The sequence below is a fragment of the Gracilinanus agilis genome, chromosome 1 (genome assembly GCF_016433145.1).
Source record: "Gracilinanus agilis isolate LMUSP501 chromosome 1, AgileGrace, whole genome shotgun sequence".
Lineage (NCBI taxonomy): Eukaryota > Metazoa > Chordata > Mammalia > Didelphimorphia > Didelphidae > Gracilinanus > Gracilinanus agilis.
In genome coordinates, this window is record NC_058130.1 from 212,297,146 (window position 1) to 212,310,973 (window position 13,828).

A 13,828-nucleotide genomic window follows, 5' to 3' on the forward strand; every position below is an offset into this window, starting at 1 on the left:
CCTTTGGGTGCCCTCCAACGCTCAAGATTCCATGATTCTGTGGCTTTGGATAGGCGTCCATGCTACCATGAGAGAGAAGAGCTGCTGCCACCTGCAGGAGAAATAGGGACTAACAAGTGGGTGAGCCTAGCTTGCTCACCTGGGCAAACAGCAGGTGGGGCAGGCAGGGTCATGGCTCTTTTCAACCTTACAGAGGCATTGAAGACTCCGAGGGAGATGAAAAGGGAGCAGGAGCTTCTGGAACAGTATGTGAATACGGTGAATGATCGCAGCGACATCGTGGACTGTCTGGATGAGGATCGGCTCAGGTGGGACGGGGCGGCTGGAGTGGCTGACAGCAGCGGGGATTGGGGGAGAAAAGGGAGAAGGAGACAATCCAGTGGAAGTGAGCAGCCTGACGGAGGGGACCTGGATTCTGAAATGGAGCAGGAGGCAAGGATGGGACTTGGCAGGAGCTTAGAAGGAAATATTCTGTGCCCTCCAGGAAAAGGAAACCAGGGATACTTCACATCTCTCAGCTTTTCCCAAGGCTTTTTCTGATGGTGCTTTCACTCATCCCTTTTGCCTCCCCCAACTCCGGTAAAGAACGGGGTGGCATGAATAATCGTCCATATTTTGCTGATGAGGAATCCACAATTGGGAAGGGGTGAGCATTTAGCTCGAGCTCCATTATCCGAGTTGAGAGGTTTTTATGAGGCTAGGAGTGGGGAACCTACTCTGAGTGATTAAGAGTTGTGGATAAAATGGGGGCTTGATTGGACAATTTTAGGGTCCTACCCAGAGATGGGCAGCTAGGTGGCACAGCGGATGGAGTACTGGACCTGGAGTCAGTGGGTTCAAATCTGGCTTCAGATACTTACCAGCTATGTGACCCTGGGCAAATCTTTTATTTTATTATTTTATTTTATTTTAATTTCTTTTCTTTTTTGATATAATTTTATTTTTAATTGAAAAAATTTATTTAATTAATTGATTTAGAATATTTTTCCATGGTTCCATGATTCATGTTCTTTCCCTCCCCTCCTCCCACCCCTCTTCCATAGCCAACATGCAATTCCATTGGGTTTTACATGTATCATGGTTCAAAAATCTATTTTGGGCAAATCATTTAACCTTATTTGCCTCAGTTTCCTCATCTTTAAAATGGGTTGGAGAAGGAAAGGGCAAACCATTCTAATATCTTTGCCAAGAAAACCCCAAATGGGGTCATGAAGAGTTGGGCATAATTGGACCACGACCCCCAAGAGGTGTGCCCAGCTATGCGGGCACACCCCAGGATGATCATTGCCCCTGCCTGAAGCTGCTTGATTCTGGTTTAATTTGGTTCAGTTCAACAAATATTTGAGTGCTTCGTAGGTGTGCCGGACTCTGAGGATATTTATATATTTACATCATTACTTCAAGGTTTTTATCTTCCACTGAAGCAGGTTGTGTAATCCCATTATTTAAAAAAAAATTTTTTTTTAAACCCTTACCTTCCGTCTTAGAATCCATACTATGTACTGGTTCCAAGGCAGAAGAGAGGTAAGGGCTAGGCAACGGGAGTTAAGTGACTTCCCCAGGGTCACACAGCTAGGAAGTATCTGAGGCCAGATTTGAACCCAGGACCTCCCTGGTCTCTAGGCCTGGCTCTCAATCCACTGAGCTACCCAGCTGCCTCCTGTAATCCCATTATAATTGAGCCTCTGAGAAAGGCTGGGACTAAAGAATTCATCCCCCAGTTTCCAGCCAGGGGATGAACTTGGAAGGGTCGATCACCTGAAAGACAGGAGCCATCCGGGCCATCGGGCAGAAGGGATGCCCCGTTAATAGAACCCTGGGGGGTCCTTTGTTCACCATCACCACTCGGTGAGACCCTCGAGAAGGCAGTCCCACGTCCCTGCAAAATACACAGTCAGACGACGCAGCCCCTCCTCGCTAGAGGGTTACACGCAGATGGTTTTATTTCTAGAAGGGCATCAAATATTACAATCTAGAAGTTATAATATTACATGTTAATATATAATATAATAGTATAACTATTATAAATATAAATGTATAATATCATATTATATATATATATATATTATAAACTAGAATCTCTGGTTTGGGAGGCAATATCTCTGGCCACGCAATACAGAGCAAAGCAGGAACACTTTGCATTAAGGGCTGCATTGTACAGAATAAGGACTCAGTTGTATGCGTTTGTCTCCGCACTATTATGATTAGGCTTATTTCCTAAGATGGTTAGGGAAAAAGGAAAAAGAACTATATGTTCTAAAATATTTACGGTGGCTCTCTTTGGGGTGGCAAAGAATGGGAATGGCTAAACAGCTCGTGGCATACGATTGGGAAATAATACTAGTGTGCCGAAAGAAATAATAAAGAGGTTAATTAAAAAATTTTTTTAAAAAAATTTTGACCTTCTGTCTTAGAATTGATATGATGTATTGGTTCCAAGGCAGAAGAGCATTAAGGGCCAGGCAATGGGGGTCAAGTGACTTTCCCAGGGTCACACAGCTAGGAAGTGTCTGAGTTCAGATTTGAACTCAATTACAGTGGATAGAAAATCCCAGAGACAGAAGGCTTTTTTTTTTGTTTTGTTTTGTTTTAAATTTTAAACTAATCCACCTTGCGCAGTGGATTGAGAGCCAGGTCTAGAGACGAGAAATCCTGGCTTCAAATCTGCCCTCAGACACTTCCTAGCTATGTGACCCTGGACAAGTCACTTGACCCACATTGCTTAGTCCTTACCGCTCTTCTGCCTTGGAACCAATACACAGTATTAATTCTATAACAGGAGATAAGGGTAAAAAAAAAGAAAAAAAAAGAGAAACAAAACATGGAAAGACTTACACGGAATTAGGAAGAATATGAATAGAACGCAGAGAACATTATGAACAGCCGTGGAAATATTGTTTGAAGAATGACTTTGTGTATGTCCACCTCCAGAGAAAGAACTGATAATGAGAAACAAGCAAGACATACTTTTATATAAAATCTACTTCTTTGTCAAATGAGGCCTTCTTTAAGGGCAGGGGAGGGAGAAGAAGGAGTCAGCTGGAGAGTTTAATGTAAAAACAAAAAAATAAATTTAAAATTTAAAAGTTATAGGATATAATTATAGCTGCCATTTATATAGCATACTAAGTTTGCAAAGAAGAGGTGGAAGTGGCAGGATTCTAGATCTTGAGCTGAAAGGTACCTTAGACGATAATCTTTTTATTTTACAGATGAGGAAACTGAGGCCCAAGGAAGTTAAGTGATTTGCCCAAGTCCAGGAAGGTTTTAAGCATCAAGAAAGGGGGAAGGGAACAAGCATTCATTAGACACCTACTATATGCCAGACAGTTAGGTAGTATAGAAGATAGAATACTGGGCCTGGAGGCAAAAAAAGACTCATCTTTCTGAGTTCAAATCCTGCCTTAGACACTTACTAGCTGTGTGATCCTGATCAAAATCACTTCACCCTGTTTGCCTCAGTTTCCTCATCTGTAAAATGAGCAAGATAAGGAATGGCAAACCACTCTCGTATCTTTGCCGAGAAAACCCCAAATGGGGTCCTCAAGAGTCAGACACATCTGAAATGACTGAACTACAACAACAGGTAAAAATGGGCTCAGTTATGGAGAACCTTTGGTGTGATAGCATGACATGGGGGAAAGATCATTGGTCTTGGAGATGGAATAACCCAAAGCCCAGCTCTGCTACCTACTGAATATAGGACTGATAGAAGTTACTGATTTTCTTCTAGGCTCAACATTCTCCTCTATAAAATACGGACAATAACATTTCCATTGTCCATCTCGTAGGATGGAGGGGAGAAAGCACAACTTTAATTTTTAATTATTTTTAATTATTTAAATTATTTAAATAATTTTAAAATGTTTAATTATTTTTTAAATCATTTTTAAAAACCCTTACCTTCCATCTTTTATTTTTTATTTTAAAATTATTCTTAAAATTTAATTTAATTTATTTTTTAAAATTATTTTTCAAAAAATCCTTACCTTTCATCTTAGAATCAATACTGTGTGAAGGTTTGAAGGCAGAAGAGCAGTAAAGGCTGGGCAGTGGGGATTAAGTGACATAACCAGGAAGCATCTAAGGCCACATTTGAACCCAGGACCTCCCATCTCTAAGTTTGGCTCTCCATCCACTGAACCACCTAGTTGCCCTGGAAAGCACAATTAAAAAAATTTTTTTTTAACTTTTGTACTATAGGAACATATGAACTATTATTATGAAATGCAAGACTGAACCAAAAGGTAATAGGGAGCCTTGGCATGTATTTGACACAGTTCAGCTTCATTATTATCTCAAAATCTTTTTTAATCAAGATTGTGTCATCCAAGGTGTTGTAGCTTTGCAGACTTGAAGAGCGCTTGATGTATATGCCCCCATTGACATTATTGATAAAAATGTTGAACAGAACAGGGTCTAGGACCCAAATTTAGCATGCTTTCGAGCAGGTGGGTGACATGAAGGAAACTAGAGAAGATGAAGCGATGGCGGTGTACTGGATGGCCTAAAAGCAAGAGGCCAGGCTGGAGGCTGGTGTAAGAATAACTCAAGCCTAGGGAGACGAGGGCCAGGAGCACAGCGCCAATATAAGGGGAAAGGAAGCCATTGACAGATGCTGAAAAGGCAGGCAGGACAGGACTTTGGGACTGATGGGTTGTGAGGGACAGGAAGGGACCGCATGGAGAGACTCCTGAGTTTCCAGCTTTGGCGACCACAAGAATGACAGAACCGCACCCGTTGATAGGTCGTGGGAAAGGGACTGTGCAGAACTGAGTCTGAAGTAGTCAGGCCAGGCTGGATGAGGGTGGGGAGGTGTGTGGGCAGGAAGTCATCCTCCCAGGGAGATTGTCTTGTCCTCAGCCCCTTCCCCAGCTCCCTACTTCCTTCTCCGTTCGAGGAAGGACTCTCCTGGTCTCTGTGAGACAGGAAGCCCTGCTTTTGCTAGATTCTAGTTCCTTGTCTCCTGGGAAAGGGGAGGGGGGAATCTGGGGTGAGAGGTTAATTTGGTGAGATTTTTTTCTTTTGGTTTTAATATTTCTCCATAGACTCCTTTAAAAACATAGTCGGCTAATACATCAGCCGATTTGCACTAACTGGGAAGAAAATGCACCACTTGGCCCCCGACCTCTCTTAGAATGGCCAAGGGGGTCATTTGTGAGTTGCTAGTTTCTTCCGCCAGTAAATGAATTGTTGGAGGGGTTTTTATATGTGTGTGTGTGTGTGTGTGTGTGTGTGTGTGTGTGTGTGTGTGTGTGTGCGTGCTCGTGTCTGTGTTTCCTGTTCATTTTGGCTTAATTTCCTTTTATCTTTTTAAACTGGCAAGTATCCTTAACCAATGGTAACCTTCCAGCCCAGGGCTGGAGCTGGCATCTTCCTGCCTCAGATGCCCACTGGCCTGAGTAGGGATGGATCACCTCCCTGGTTAGAGTGGAGTCTTCTAGAGGGTGTCTGGGTATCCGAACTGCATCCAGGCATAACCTGTCCTACAGGATGCTTTTTGGGGCTTGGTCTGTTAGTCTTTGCTTGCTAAGAAGCCTTTCTCTTTTTCAGGGAGCAAGAGGAGGACCAGGTGATCCAGGACATGATCCAGAAGCTAGGTAAGCTATATATGTCCTACGATAAAAATAAAATGCTGGGAAACCTTCTGGGTAAAGATCTGCCTGTGTTGGGAGCAGAGAAACCCCAGGGCCAGAGGCCTACGGACTCCCCAGTTAAATCTGAGACCCCCAATTGCAAAATACACACACTTTTATGGTTTTGTGTCTGTCTGTGAAATTGTTACCTCCCACAAGAGACCTTGTGGCCATTTCCTGGCCAGTTCTTGGCTACCATGATCACTGGATGACCTTCTTGTAACTTCCTACATGACTTAGTTTAATAAAAACTATGTTACAGAATGAATTCACATGCTTAGGACTGACATAGTAACTTACTTATGATTAATATGATAACACACATTTAAAATGACTATAACAATACACACTTGAAATTCTAATTCAGACATTATCCCGGGACTGCATTCTTAATAGGGTGACACATGCAGACTCTTGCCTGGGACTAAATTCTTACTGAAGATCACCAGGTGCATTTTCTAGTTCTAAAAATCCCACTCCAAGCATTGATTAAGGTGTTATTTGTTAGTTTTCTGGTTACACTATCTTATGAAAGAGGGCAACATCAAGGCCTGAGGGCAGATCCCTCTTGGGAAAAGATTGGGGCTTGGCAGGGAGGTCCAAGTTGTGATCTGAGAGGGTGAATCAGAGGCCATTTTAAATTCCACTCAGAATATCAGGTCAAAGGAGGGAGTGGGAAGAAGTAAAATCTGAAGCAGGCCTCTATGGTAGGGTAAGCTAGTCAAGGAGAACTGTGGAAATGCTGATGAAATTCCAATGTCTTAGGCTACTTCCTTGCTTAAGATTATTTAATCTTTTGTCAGCCATTCAGTCCACAAACATTTATGAAGCATTACTTTGTGCCAGCATTGTGCTAAATTCTAGAGCTGCAAAGAAAAGCAAAAACAGTCCCTGTCTTCAAGGAGCTTACCTTCTAATGACGGGAACTACGTAATTCAACATAGGAGAGAAACACTGAGGAGATAGAATTGTAGTCTTAGAAGGAGATGTTACCAGCAGCTGGGGGAGATGGGACTTGGGCTGAGTCTTCAAGGAAGCCATGGAACTTGGACTGAGTCTTCAAGGAAGTCATGGAACTTGGACTGAGTCTTCAAGGAAGTCATGGAACTTGGGCCGAGTCTTCAAGGAAGCCATGGAACTTGGACTGAGTCTTCAAAGAAGCCATGGAACTTGGACTGAGTCTTCAAGGAAGCCATGGAACTTGGACTGAGTTTTCAAGGAAGTCATGGATTCCAAGAGTAGGGAGAGAGCATGTTAGCTATGGGGAGCAGCCAGGGCAAAGCTCTAGAGCAGTGATTCCCAAAGTGGGCGCTATCACCCCCTGGTGGGTGCTGCAGCGATCCAGGAAGGCGGTGATGGCCACACTTTTTTTTAATGACATTCTATTCTGAGTTCAATAAATAGTTTCACAATTTCCAGGGGGAACTAAGTAATATTTTTTCTGAAAAGGGGGTGGTAGGCCAAAAAATTTTGGGAACCACTGCTCTAGAGAATGGAGGCAGATGTCCTATCTGAGGGACAGCAAGTAGACCAGTGTATTAGAGTTGATAGTGTAGAGAGGATATAAGAAGACTGGAAAAGGAGGAAGGGTCTAGGTCAGGAGGGGCTTTGAACATGAACCAAAGGACTTTCTTTTGAAAATTTTTATTTTTTAAAACTGTTACCTTCCATCTTAGAATCAATACTGTGTATTGGTTCCAAGGCAGAAGAGAGGTAAGGGCTAGGCAATGGGGGTTAAGTGACTTGCCCAGGATCACACAGCTAGGAAGTGTCTGAGGCCAGATTTGAACCCAGGATTTCCCATCTCTAGTCCTGGGTCTCTATCCACTGAATCATCTAGTTGCTCCCCCTCCCAAGGGCTTTCTTTTTGAACCTGTAGGTTTCTAAGGGAACTAAGAGAACTCATTGAGTGGGGTTGTGTGACATGGTCACCCCTACACTTTAGGAAAATTATTCTGGCAGCTAAGTGGAGGATGGATTAGAATAGAGAGAGACACAAGGCAGAGAGACCAATTAGAAGGCTATTGCAATAGTCTAGGCAAGAGTTGATGAGGGTCTGACCCAAGGTAGTGTCTATATGAATCTTAAGAAGGGGCTATTTGGAGGGAAATGGCAAACCACTCCTGTCTCTTTATGGAGAAAATCCCAAATAAGATCATGAAGAGTCAGACACAACTGAAATGTTGGAATGACAATCACACGAACCAAGGGGGATATGTGAGTGATATGAAGAAAGACATTGACTTGGGCAGGTAGGGGACTCTGGATTGAGAACCAGACCTAGAAATGGAAGGTCCTGGGTTCAAATCTGGCTGCAAGCCCTTTCTCCCTTTGTGACCCTGGGCAAATCCCTTAACTCCCATTGCTTAGCCCTTACTGCTCTTTTGCCTTGGAACCAATACACTGTATTAATTCTAAGATGGAAGGTAAGGGTTTAAAAATAAATAAGATAAAAATAAGAAAAGAAAGTCCTTTGGTTCATGGCTCACTTTTCTGCCTTAGAATCAATTGGTTCTAAGATGGAAGGTAAGGGTCTTAAAAATAATAACTTAAAAAAAATAAAGATGTTGACAACTGATTGGATTTGTGGGGAAGGAGAGAGAACAGTTGAAGACTACCCTGAGATGGGGAATCAGGGTAACTGTCAGGATGGGGATCTTCCTGACAGGAATAACAGAGTTCGTAAGAGGGGGAGGCTTTTGAAGGAAGGATAATGAGTTCTTTTTGGCACATGTTGAGTTTGAGATGCCTATGGGACAGTCAGTTTGAATGACCAATAGACAGTTGGTGATGGTGGGAGTAGAGGTCAGGACGGAAACTAGGAGTAGATAAATAGATCTGGTAATTATGTGCATAGAGATAATAATTGAACCCATGGGAATGAATGAGATCAGCAAGTGAGAGAACATAAAAAGAAGAAAGGCCAGGATAGTCTTGGGGGACACCTTCTGTTAGTAGGCATGACACTGATGAAGACCTACTGAGAGAGACTGAGAAGGAACAGTCAGACAGGTAGGAGGGTACAACCAACAGAAAACATTCATGATATGACACAGAGATGAGAAAATATCATGAAGAGAGGGGCATCGACAGCCTTGAATACAGAAGGTTAAGAAGGATGAAGAGAGAGAGAAGAGGCTATTCGATTTCCGTTGAATGTTGAGGTTGGAAGTCCCATATCAAGGGGTTAGGAATAAAGGGAGGAGAGAAGCGGGGGACCTGAGTGTCAATGCTTTTTTTTTTCTTCAGAGAGTGTACCACAAAGGAGTGAAGAAATATAGGATAATAGCTGGTGGTCATGGTAGGTTCTAGTGAGGGTTTTTTAAGGATGGAAGAAGACTTGGCCACATTTGTAGGCAGCAAGAAAGGAAACAGAAGATAGAAAAGATTGACAGAGAGAGAGAAAGAGAAAAAGGGGAGGGGTAGAAGGGAGAGAGGAGAGAGAGAAAGAGAGAGAGGGAGGGAGGAGGAGAGAGTGTGAAGTGAAGAGAGACAGACAAGGAAGGGGGGAAGGGAGAGAGAAAGAAAGAGAAGAGGGGAAAAGGAGAGAGACAGAGGAGAGGGGATATTGGTGAGAGCAATCTGTTGGAGAAGATGGGAAGGAAGGAGAGCAAAGGCACTAGAGTGTTAGCTATGCCTTTCCCTTGATCTGCCATGCTGGTTCAGCCACCATTTTGGCCATGCACGTCCTTTGCCTTTCCCACCAAGTACTGCCATGATCTAAACACCATGAGCCAGTCACACACTCTTCCTTGCTTTACTAGACAGTCCACTTGCTCAAATTAGGGCTTCTGAGTGAGGGCCCAGAAGCAGAGTAAAGCTAACCAACCAAAATTTGTATCATAATTGACTTTAGCTTTACTGATACAGCCATCTAACCATTGAGCAAACCAAATTACTCATTCAACAAATCAACTCATTAATCAATAAGTACTCATTAAATACTTTTTTGGGGGGTAATTAAAAGCTTTATTTCATTTTTTAATTTGAAAATTTTTATTTAATTAATTAATTTTGAATATTTTCCCATGGTTCCATGATTCATGTTCTTTCCCTCCCCTCCTTCCACCCCCCCTCCCATAGCCAATGAGGAATTCCACTGGGTTTTACTTGTTAAACACCTTTTACATGCAGACACTGGGCCAGGTAATGCAGATGCAAGTACAGGTATCCCTTCCATGTCATGACTTTCTCCATCATGTGTTTGATAAACCTGGGTCAGCATAAGAAATCGAAAGGGAAAATTTGGGGAGTTTGTGGAAGCTGCACACTGCCGACATGCTAAGGCAAGCAGGAGACACAGAGAAAGTTTAGAAATTATATAAGCTATGGCCAGATGCTTAATCCAAACTTTATAATAAGGTATTATAAACACCCCATAAAAGAAAAAGAAAAAACTCAGACTTCTTCTCCGATATGAAGGGAGGGACAAAAAAATTTCACATGGATTTTCCAGATCATGGTGGTGACACTCTCCTCACCCCAGTGATGTGGAAGGAATATCTGTACAGAGAATGAAAAAAGGTCTACCCTTTAAGGAGACAACAAATACATATAAAAATATATGGAATAGGGGAAAGCTGGGTGGCTCAGTGGATAGAGAGCCAGGCCTAGAGACAGGACATCCTGGGTTCAAATTTGACCTCATACATTTCTTAGCTGTGTGACCCTGTGAAAGTCACTTACCTCCTATTGTCTACTCCTTACCGCTCTTCTGCCTTGGAACCAATACACAGTATTGATCCTAAGACAAGGTAAACGTTATTAAAAAAAACATGGAACACATGAATAAATACAAATAAATACAAAGTAGGTATAAATACAAGATAGTTTTAGCACTAGCTGTTGAGGGGGACCGGAAAAGAAGATGGTGGCCCAGTTGGTTTTGATATGTTGAACTGAATGTGTCTCTAGGATGCCTGGTTTGAAATGTCCGATGTGTAGAAGCTCGGGGGAGACACTGGAGCTGCAGATAGGCATCTGGGAGTCATCTGTAGAGATGTGATGATTAAACTCATGGATGTTGTGAGGTTACCAAGAAAGAGAGGAAGGAGCCTAGGGCAGAACTTTGGAGAACGCCCAAGGTTTGGGGGAGTGAAATGGATGATGAAACAGCAGAGGAGTCTGAGAAGAAACGGTCAGATAGGTAGGAGTAGAACCGGAGGAAAGCAGGGTCCTGAAAACTTGGAGAGGAGAGAGCATCTGAGAGGAAGATGTAGGCCACTGGTTCCCAAACTTTTTTGGCCTACCACCCCCTTTCCAGAAAAGATATTACTTAGCCCCCTGGAAATTAATTTTAATAAAATTTTAATAGCAAAGATAAATGCACCTGTGGCCATCACTGCCTCCCTGGATCGCTGCAGCACCCACCAGGGGGCAGTGGCGCCCACTTTGGGAATCACTGATGTAGGCAGTCATTCATGCCCAATGCACTAATGGTGACTGTAGCTGTATAGATTCAAGGCTCTGTGGGTTAAATACAGACAAGTCTAGCTCTCAGGTTGCTTCTAGTTAAGGGGCGGGGGAGGGGGGGAGGTAAAACTAATCTGACATGAAAAAAAACCCAATCCCATCAGGCAGGATATAATAAATCCTGGAATAAGCAACTGTTATGGAGAGCTGAGGGGATTGGGGAAGGACCTTGTAAAAGATTTTTTTTTTTGCTGGGATGAATAGAATTTAGATAATTAATGAACAATCAATCAGCTGACATTTATAGAGCACCTACTATGTGCCAAGCCCTGTGATAAGCACTTTACAATTATTATCTCCTTTTAATGCTGGCAGGTAGATGCCGTTATTGTCCCCACATTATAGATGAGGAAGAGAGGAGAAAGGATTTGGAGACAATAATGCAAATAAAGGTGCAAAGGCTGGAAAACTCAAGGCAAAGAATATTCCACTTCGAGACAGTAGACTTGGCTCCCATCTTAGTTCCACTATCTGTGTGACCCTTGTGTGCCTTCTTTCAGCCTCAGTCTTCCTTCCTCATCTATAAAATGAAAATTATATAAATATATATAAAATATACTGTATATAATATAAATTACACATTAAATATATTAAAAATCTATAAAATAAAACTTGGACAATTATCAGAGGCTTAGACAACAACTGTCTACTTCATGTACTTTCTGCTCAGCTACGTTTCTCCCTCTTCCCTGCAGATCTCCAGAAGGAGGGAGCAGAGAAGAAGAAACACAAGACTGGCCGCTTATCCAAGATTTGGAGGCCCAGGAGTAAAAGCAAAACCTCAGAGTGACGGCTCCCTCTCTCCAAGGACCCAGCCAAAGAAGTGGGGTGATAATGTGTCTCCACCCCACAACTCCATCCATCATGGCAGCCTCACCCACTATGTGGGACGGGAAGGACGAGAGGGAATATGGAATCCAGGACTCGTTAGAGGGTGACAAGCTTGTCTCGTCCCACAGTGGGAAGGAAGGACCCGAGTGATGGCCAGCTCACAATGTCCTCTCCTTCGGAGGGGGCACTCAGTGGCCTGCTTATTCTGGGGAGGCAGAGACCTGCTGGGCTTCTAGTAGAAGCAGAGACTTCAGGGCCAGGGAAGGGCAAACCCTCTTGCCTTTAAGAGAGATCTTCGACGGCCTCATAATAATAATAAAAATAAACGCATCCAAATCTAGCTTCCTCTCTCTTCTCTCCATCCTTCCTTGTCCTGCTATGTCCGTGATTTCAAGGCAACTGCTAAATCTGGGTGAAACCCATGATTCAGAAGATCTAGGCTCTAGCCATTTAAGCTGTAACCTTGGGGAAGCCTTCAAATCTGTCTGATCTTGAGTTTTTATGCAGCTAGATAGCACAGCGGTTGGAGCATCAGGCCTAAAGTTGGAAGGACTTGGGTTCAAATATGACACTTCTTAACTGCTTAAGTCACTAATTACCTCACTCTTGATATTCTTCTTTCTTAGAAGTGATACTAAGGGAGGCAGCTGGGTGGCTCAGTGGATGGAGAGCCAAGCCTAGAGATAGGAGGTTTCAAGTTCAAATTTGGTCTCAGACACTTCCTAGCCGGATGACTGTGGGCAAGTCACTTAACCTCCATTGCCTAGCCTTTACAGCTCTTCTGCCTTGGATACACAGCATTTAATTCCAATATGAAAGGTAAGGGTTTAAAAAAAATAGAATTGATATTAAGACAGAAGGTAAGGGTTTAAAGGAAAATTTTTATGGGATTATCAGGATTTGGTGTTAGTGTGAGAATCAAGCAAGGTTTGCTGTATGATATATATGTTGAAGGTATTTTGGAAAATTATAGAAAGCATTTGGGACTGCATGGGAGAAACACAAGAATAGAACAAAAAGAAATCAGGTTCCCATGGAAGCAGGAACTGGCACCATTTGGAGGGAGGGAGGAAGTTCTAGGATCTGGTTACCTTCTCGAGGTCTCTTCAGAACTGTTTTTATCCTTATTGGTATTTACTCCCTTTCCCTTGTTCCAGAGGAAGGAGAAATCAAGGGATCTGGGTTATAGATCTTGCCAAATGCCTTCCCAAGTTTTTCCCTACTTATCTACCCTACACTTCCTGAAAGATTAGTTAATTTGTTTAAGATTTATGTCTTGTCTTCTTCTGAGAAGGCTTGGAAGCTGCTTATATATGAAACTCACAAAAAATCCTGGGAGAAAACAGACCAGGGTCCATCTAAAGCAGTGATTCCCAAAGTGGGTGCCACTGCCCCCTAGTGGGTGCTGCAGCGATTCAGTGGAGCGGTGATGGCCACAGTGCATTTATCTTTCCTATTAATTGCTATTAAAATTTAAAAAAATTAATTTCCAGGGGGCTAAGTAATATTTTTTCTGGAAAGAGGGTGATAGGCCAAAAAAGTTTGGGAACCACTAGTCTAAAGGGAGGAGAAGGGTAGATGCTCTCAGGCACCTGAAATGAGTTAATTATGAGAGCTGGAGCTGGGTTTGGCTCCCAGAATTCCTGCCAAGTTAGGAGATCAGGAATGATAGTTCTATTTGTATTATTTTCAGAAGGGAGAGAACAGGTGAATGCAGCCACTGGGATAAGCACTCCTGAGGCTAAACTTGAAGGGGCAAGAACTAGCAGCAGAAGCGTCTTCTGTTCTGCTTTCATAAGAGAGATCAAATTGATTCAGGAGATAGAAATTCAAGTGGATGAGTCTCACAGTCCTTCCAGGATATTGTTACTCAGGGCAGCTTGGTAAAA

General features: G+C 42.8%; 1 protein-coding gene across 1 annotated transcript in view; it reads left to right on the forward strand.

The window, feature by feature from the left end:
• Nucleotides 1-12,269, forward strand: part of MICALL2 (MICAL like 2) — a 143,012-nt gene extending 130,743 nt beyond the window's left edge. Inside the window, exons 9-11 of the mRNA XM_044678891.1 lie at nucleotides 194-308; nucleotides 5,554-5,600; nucleotides 11,804-12,269. Coding sequence (XP_044534826.1) covers nucleotides 194-308; nucleotides 5,554-5,600; nucleotides 11,804-11,898 — 257 coding nt within the window. The 3' untranslated portion in view covers nucleotides 11,899-12,269. The remainder of the gene's footprint in view (nucleotides 1-193; nucleotides 309-5,553; nucleotides 5,601-11,803) is intronic.
• The last annotated feature ends 1,559 nt before the right edge of the window (nucleotides 12,270-13,828 follow it).